Source organism: Anabas testudineus, chromosome 4 (genome assembly GCF_900324465.2).
Source record: "Anabas testudineus chromosome 4, fAnaTes1.2, whole genome shotgun sequence".
Classification (NCBI taxonomy): domain Eukaryota; kingdom Metazoa; phylum Chordata; class Actinopteri; order Anabantiformes; family Anabantidae; genus Anabas; species Anabas testudineus.
This window is the reverse complement of record NC_046613.1, coordinates 12,985,574-12,993,517: the sequence shown is the minus strand read 5'-3', so window position 1 is coordinate 12,993,517 and position 7,944 is coordinate 12,985,574. Positions and strand designations below refer to the sequence as shown.

The 7,944-nt window shown below is 41.6% G+C and overlaps 1 protein-coding gene across 2 annotated transcripts; it reads left to right on the top strand.

The window, feature by feature from the left end:
* Positions 1-22: 22 nt before the first annotated feature.
* Positions 23-7,944, top strand: matk (megakaryocyte-associated tyrosine kinase). Of its 2 annotated transcripts, none has more exons than XM_026344999.1 (13): positions 23-286; positions 534-581; positions 1,272-1,385; positions 1,482-1,597; positions 1,989-2,208; positions 3,427-3,520; positions 3,644-3,709; positions 3,867-3,966; positions 4,119-4,203; positions 4,506-4,579; positions 4,672-4,867; positions 5,153-5,239; positions 6,391-7,944. In XM_026344999.1, the coding sequence occupies exons 2-13, from the start codon at positions 573-575 to the stop codon at positions 6,616-6,618; spliced, it is 1,389 nt and encodes a 462-aa protein (XP_026200784.1). In that variant the 5' UTR covers positions 23-286; positions 534-572; the 3' UTR covers positions 6,619-7,944. The 2 variants fall into 2 exon arrangements, with proteins under 2 accessions (XP_026200784.1, XP_026200783.1); XM_026344998.1 differs by having other exon boundaries at positions 23-440.

Sequence of the window (7,944 nt, the reverse complement as noted above, 5' to 3'; positions counted from 1 at the left end):
TGCTTGTCAGACGGATTTCAGCTGCATCGCTGCCGGCTGCAGAAATATCGGAGAAACGAATTCACAGAATCGGTTCCTGTTGAGCTGAAATACTGAAGACACATGACGGAGGATGTCACCGCCGACGGACGCCGACAGGAGCGGCAGCTGGTGAGGATTTGAACCCGACGTGGTGCAGTTTTCTTCCACTTCACCGAGCCAGCTGTCCTGGAGAGACAGACAGACAGACAGACAGAGAGAGAGACAGAGTCCTGTACTGTCAGCATCTGGTCACAGAGAGGCGCAGGTACTGAAACATTGATGTGGACAAGTCTCCGGCGCGTCAGGGCGCTCATCCGCAGGCTGGTTCTGGTTCATGTTGGCACCACTTTTCTACTCGCTTCACATCTTGATGCTTTGGTGCATTTGTGTCGGTTTGATCACGAAAAGCTAACAACAGTGTAAGGCTCAATAATGTTAAAGCACAATAGGCACCAGTATAATAGACATACTGTACAGTTTTATATTGATCCGGGGATGTTTCTCTTTGACAGGTGCGCAAAACTGAATAATCCGACACTCCCGCCCTGCTCATGGCAAAGGTACGTGTACAACAAACTAAGGAGACCTAGTTTGCTTGAAAATTAAATGTTAGAAGCTGATTCAAGTCATCTTGCACTAATCTGTAGGTTTCATAAACTGGAAAACCGAAAGCAATACAATCAAGGTCAATATGTGATCACTACAGGATTCTTACTGTTTGTAATTCCTTCTTAATTCCTAGTGGATCTCCTGTAAAGTCTATTTAATGTGGGCACTAATTCAAGATCAAGTGGATGCTGTGTTAGAGGTTTCACCTTCAGTGTGTTCACTGAGCCAAACCAAGACTGTTTTAGTCAGTTGGTTAAAAAAAAACAAAAAAAACAACAGGAAGAATAAAGTTTCTATTATTAAATGAGAGGTGAGCACAAAGTTGAAATGGGGTTAAATTTACCGGTCCTTTCTATTTAATTCCTTTCTTTTCTTTCTTTGTGGTTGACCTTGAAACGGCTCACTAAAAGATTCTCATACTGACCAGTATTAGATGTGTATAATTAAAAAGGTTAGCTCATTAGTTTTTGCTGTGCACTGAAAACATTTACATTTTAAGATCAATAGATGGATAAGAGAGTTGAGAATTTCAGTTTTTGTTGGTATTTACACCTCAGATAAACAGAACGTAGCATCAGATGACCCACATGTAAAGTGAACAACTAGCCTTAATAAACATTATTGTTTCTCCACCCCTGTAGATGAGTTGGGCTGCTGGTACACAGTGTGTAGCTAAGGGGGACCACAGGAAACCCAAACCTGGAGAACTGACGTACCACAAAGGGGACATCCTCACCATTGTTGACACCAGCACGGTGCTGTCATGTTTTATGGAAGCTATACGAACAGTAATTGCATCATTCTCACAAACTAATGAATAATTAACTTTGACTGTGACTTCTCCTTTGCAGAGGAAAGGATATTACAAGGCCAGACACAACACCACCGGAGAGGAGGGACTCATAAACTCCACCAGCGTTCGTGAAAGAGAGGCTCTACGTGTCGACCCCAGCCTCAGCCTCATGCCGTACGTCCGCTCTTTCACATTTCGTTCTTTAAAAGCTGCTCACCGGCTCATATCAGGAGGATGACCTCCTGATTTAACAAACAATGTGACTGTGACATGAAACCACACAAGTTTCTAACTTTAGCCGTTATCTTGTGACCACATGAACACAGCTCCCACTGTGGACAGAGGTTGGATTTGCAAGACAAATGTTGCCGCAGGAGGATTAATCACTCCAGCTTCCTTTTTTGGGTTGTTAGCTGCTCAGCGTTGGTTAGTTCAACGTAGACATCTACTGCCTGTTAAAACCATGATGTGAGATATATCGGGGCTCATTTGGGTCCCAAATGGACGCAGCATGATTTGCAGTAAGAGATGACAGATTGTGTTTTTTATCTATGTGGTTCGTCAGATGGTTTCACGGGAAGATCTCGGGTCCAGAGGCGGTGAATAAGCTTCAGCCAGCCGAGGATGGTCTGTTCCTGGTGCGGGAGTCCATCCGCCATCCCGGCGACTATGTCCTGTGTGTCAGTGTCTCTGGGGAAGTCATCCACTACCGGGTGATTTATCAGGACAACAAACTGACCATCGACAGCTCGCAGTATTTCTACAACCTCATTGACATGATAGAGGTAAGAGAAATTTAGCTTTTAGAGTTTATTGTTATAGTTAGACTGTACAAAATCCAGCTGCTATGTTGACAGAACGTCTGTGAATCATTATTGTGAAGGGCAAAAGGAAATTGCACAAATTGGCTGAAAACTAAATGTACTTTACTCAACTGGTGCAGCAAAAGATCAACTAGATAAAGAACATGGTTTGTTCGTTTGTCATTCGAAAATCAGCCAAACATTTACAGCATGAATAATCAGTTTATTGATTCGGTTGAATTGTGTTTTCCATGCTAACTCCTTGGAATCAGGATAAGTTCGATCAAAGGGACTAATTTCATAGCATTTTGAGAAATAACAAATTATTTCACTTTCTCTGTATTTTGTAAACTTTCAAACTGAACAACCTGTGAAGCCATGCCAGTGACTCTGCGAGAAAACATTCATAGACCAGGTGATCCAGGCCAGACTAACTCCAATACCCAAAAATGCCCAAAGTGTTTGTCCGCCTGTAAACTCATCAGTACAGTTGACAAAAGAATGAAATGCAGGATGTAGTTCAAACTGAAACTCAGACAGGAAAACCATGCCTTTTATAGTTTATCTGTCTTCAGCCCGTTTGTGTGAGGGCGCACTGCACAGCTTTGATGTAGTGGTAGCTGGAGATAGACTCCACAGAAATGGCAGCTCTCACTCTGCAGCATCTTATCAGCGAAGCACAGATGGCTTCAAGCCTGAGTCAATGTGGATGACTTAGTCCTGCGGGGGAAACATAGGGAGGATCGTCCAGAGAAATATTTGGGCTGAATCATTTTATACAAAACTGCTCGGTGGCAGTGCTGCAGACTTCATGCTGTAGAAATCAGCGTTACAGTATCTCTAAACAACCTGCTCAGCGCTGTTTGTTTGATGGTTTCTAGTAGTAAAATAGGTTATACATTCACAGCCCTGACCACAGTATTCAAATAGCTTCCTGAGTACTGAGGTGGTGTTCTTGCAGGGCTCAAAGTCTTAATGAACTCTGCACTGTTCCCAGAGCTACAGAAAAAGAAATAATATCAACAGCACATTTCTAAACATTTATATGGACGTGCAAAAGCATTTTTTATTCTTCCAAAAAAGTATTAGCACATTAGAGGAAATGACAGATATTGAAGCTAAAATGTACTAGCAGCTATAAATAACTGAATGTGTTTGCTGTTTTGTGACTGCTGTGGTTTATTTGTTAAATCTTTGCAGTTCTACTCAAAGAACAAAGGATCTATTGCCACAATTCTACTGAAGCCCAAACAAAAGCAAGGAGCCAAGTCAGCCGAGTTAGAGCTGTCTAAAGGTAAGATATCGGGGCTGAGGCTGGGTGGGTGAGGATTTCTTAGAAAAAGAAATAAATGAGGCAATAAATAAATAAATAAGTAAAGCATGTTTCCTGTGATGTTCATGTCTGTTTCCTCTCCAGCTGGATGGCTGCTGGACATCTCAAAGCTTACACTGGGAGAGCACATCGGAGAGGGAGAGTTTGGTGGTGAGCTTTCCTTTATTTAGTTTTTTTTTTTTTATCAGCCTGTCTGTATCTAACTCTTTCACATTTCTACTGGAAAAACACTTACACTACGTATATTAGCAGACGTAAAAGGCTGTATGTAAGGGGTATGTAAAAACTGTGTGACTCTCATCCCCAGCTGTGTATGAAGGGCAGTATATGGGCCAGAGGGTGGCAGTAAAAACTATTAAATGTGATGTCACGGCTCAGGCCTTCCTGCAGGAGACCACAGTCATGACGTGAGTTCTGCCAGGATCATTTTTAACCTTCTGTCTCAACACCTTACACCTCCCACTGATCCGGTTCTCATAAATGTATTGTGAATGTAAATGCATTTCTGTTTCCGCTGTCACTCCCGACTCGCACGTTTAATGTGGATTCACTTTTTCAGGAAGCTCCAGCATAAAAACCTGGTGCGGCTGCTGGGCGTCATTCTTCACAAAGGACTTCTTATCGTCACAGAGCTCATGAGCAAGGTATAGAAAGCACACAATTTATCAGCAGTTCTCAGTGGAAATGTTCTCATAAAAAAACACAGTTTGACCAAAATGATTTCAGACGTTGAGCTATGTGTCAAACGGCTCAAACAGTGGTGTGAAAACCTCTCTGTCTGAGCAGAAAGCTGGACTCACTGCCTGCATGACTTTTTCTGCAGGTTCATCACCAGCACCTAGTGAGAGAAGATATTTAGGCAGATTGTGTTTGTTTACTAGGGTGCTTTTACTTTTATTTAGGTAATCAACTACTACTACAAAATGTGTTGTTTTTTGTGTTACAGGGAAACCTTGTGAACTTTCTCAGGACAAGGGGGCGCTCTGTTGTGAACTCAGTTCAGCTGCTCCGCTTTGCTCTGTGAGTTCAAAACATCAACGACAGTCTTCTGTTGTGCATTGTATGAAAATCTTATTCGAATAGTTTATGAGTTTCTGTATGTTCATGGGCAGCGATGTGTGTGAGGGGATGGAGTACCTGGAGTCCAAGAAGCTGGTTCACAGAGACTTAGCTGCTCGTAACGTACTAGTCTCTAACGACGGTGTGGCCAAGGTCAGCGACTTTGGTCTGACCAAGGTGGACTCGAAGGTGTCAGATAACGCTAAACTGCCCGTCAAATGGACCGCTCCTGAAGCTCTGAAGAAAGAGGTCGGTGCTGCAGTTTCGCTCAGCGTGTGAACCTAAACTACTGTTGTCTCTTTGAGGCGTCTGTTTTGCTTAATTTATTAACATAATAAACAAATATAGGGGGTTATTGACCAGTTTAAAGTAAACTTTGTTCCATTATTGGTTAATTAATAGTTTATGAATGCTTTACTGTATAATCAATAATCTATTAATAATAACTAGGTTATTGTCAGGACCTGATGCATATTGTTTCTAACATGTTAAACCCCCCTTTTACATTTACATACATTTGTTCCTATCTTGCAGAAATTCTCCACGAAGTCAGATGTTTGGAGTTATGGTGTTCTTCTGTGGGAGATCTTCTCGTATGGTCGTCAACCTTACCCCAAGATGGTACGTAGCACCAGTGCATGCCGTCATTGCTGTGCCTGTGTGTTGTGTCTGTTAGAGTGTGTTTATATAACTGTGTCACAGCTTGTCTATGTCTCACTCTGTGTTGATGAAGGATGATGTAAATCTTTTTGTCATATTTCGCCAGAGTTTGATCAAAGATGATGACACTCTTTCCTGTCTTGCCTAAACTGACAGGAAACTGATTCAAGCCTGTTACGTAACTCTGTTACTATGTCATGTCAGGACTCACTTAACTATCACGTAGTAGGTGAGTAAGTGGAAAAGCTGCAGGGCCCAGTGGTCAGATTTGTCACTAGATCGTCATCACTGGATCGCCTTACTGCATCTTGAGAGTGTGCTAGTGAGGATAAAGGTTAAGTGGAGGAAAGGAGCTCACTGTACACAGGAAAACCATGTTGATAATAATATCACTGTTCTCAGTGAGTTAACTGATCTACTTTATGTTGGTGTGGGTTCACCTGTGCGTCAGACATCCAATCAGGGAGTTGTAGGTGGCAACACACGTAGCAGAATTTACATCACGTGATGTTTATACTTTAACGCAGGGACTCAGAGGAGAAGGACCCATGCTACTTAAACACAATGTTTGTCACGGTCTCAGGTAATCCCTGGCCATTGAGGTGATTTGTGTCCTGGCTTGTATTTCAGTGAGGACAGCAAGATCAGGCAGCATTTAAGAAGGGACAGTTCACGCCACTCAGCTTCAATATGTCTTTTGCATCTTACATCAGGTGGTGTCCACATAATTACCTCCTAATTACATCCTCTTTAACAAATACACACTGGTTGATTTATTTGGGTCAAGTTTATTTTATCCTCAATCAAACTGTGCACCTTGTAATTTGTTATCTGCTGGCTGGAAGAGCAAACTGAGAGAGATAAAAATCACAAAGCAAGAGAGAGAGAGACTGTGATTAGCATCTGTGCTTTCAATAATAGTGTCTACTAAGTAAAGTAATGACACAAATGTTTATTTTTCTCACACAGAACCAAGAAAAGCCAGATACTTGTACTGATAAATATGCTTTCCTGATGCGATTTGTTTAAAATAACCACATGAAAATAATTACTGTTCACAAACTAATGTCGCCACACTTTCCATTTCTCCCTTGTTGCTTCTGTTGATGTAGTCTTTGGTGGAGGTGAAGGAGAAAGTGCAGAAGGGTTATCGCATGGACGCTCCAGAGGACTGTCCTCCTGGTGTTTACTCCATCATGAGGGTTTGCTGGGAGGAGGACCCACGCAAAAGACCCACTTTCCACAAACTGAGGGAGAAACTGGAGCGAGAGATGGGCACACAGAGTCCGGACCCTGGGTCAGGGGGTCGGGGTGAACTCAGGTCTAGATCGGGATGCTAATCTCAGTCTTGAACACACAATGTGGGGCTGGCTCTTCTCTGTTGCTGTGTGTCACACGAGATGGAGCAGTGGTGTACAAGTGCTCATATGTTTTGTTTTAGTGGACTTGAGCAAAGAAAAACTCGATGAATCAGATATTTTTTATTGCCCATCATCACAGGACGGCTTCAATGATCTGGTCACCATTTTGATCCAGAATGACTTTTGTGAAAAGCTGCCTGATGGATTGCCCTGAAACTTTGTAAAGCCATTTACGCTCCAGGATGTATCATACAGACTTCGATGATGTCTCTTCTCCTATAGCACCACCAGGAAGTTTGGGATTATTTTGTATCACTTATTCAGTAACTCCTTATATTATTTATCTGGTACCATCATATGGTCAAACTATCTTTTCAACATGATACCTTCTTGACATCAACATTTTACACTTAGCATGCTAACTTAAGCATTTTGCTTAAGTACACAGAGTCACTATCATGGCTGCAGAGCCTTGTTTTGCTCTTCTTGTGAACCATAGCACTGTAACAACAAACAATTCAAACTCACAGGACAATGCACATCCACTATTACAGAATATATGCTAATACCAAAGCAGTGACAGCAGCTCGAAACCATGCACTTACATAGTTAATTTCTATTATTAAGAACAAACCCCCCCCCCCCCCCCCCCAAAGAAACAAAACATCAGTGAACTGATGTCTCAGAAAGGACTGTTTGTTTTTGAAGTATCATACAATGAGCTTTGAATCTCCTGACACGCTACAGCATATGTCTGAAAGTCAGTCACTGTAAGAGCAACAGGGGTTTTGTGTCTGTTTCTTGCTATATGGTCAAATATAGAATAATTCAATAGTAAATACAGATTATTAGTATGTAATGTCAGGGACAGATGTCAGTGAAAGATGAAACATGCATAGAAATAGATGGAAAATCTTTATCTTAGATTTAATCACACATCACCAAAATCTGCTTGGGTCGCCAGCAATTGTGCTCAGCAGCATGTCACTGACTCACTGACATTAATATTAAGAATACTTCAGTACTACACTATAGTAAAGAATTGTACCTCCATGTTTTTCAGCATTTTACTTGTGTGCAGATTATTGTGAGGATTTGAATTTGAATAGCATTTCAGTTTCTTTTCCTACAGATCCGCTTTTTACTCTTTATTAAGACAGAAGTGAAAGCATGTATTTTTATTTTTAAATCAGTTCTTTTTTCACCATTTTGTCTGTCACACTCCGGATCTGCATTCTTGGGGTCGTCTTTGATTCAATTCATTCCAATTTAATTTGTTTGGTAAGACTAAATCTACAGAAAATA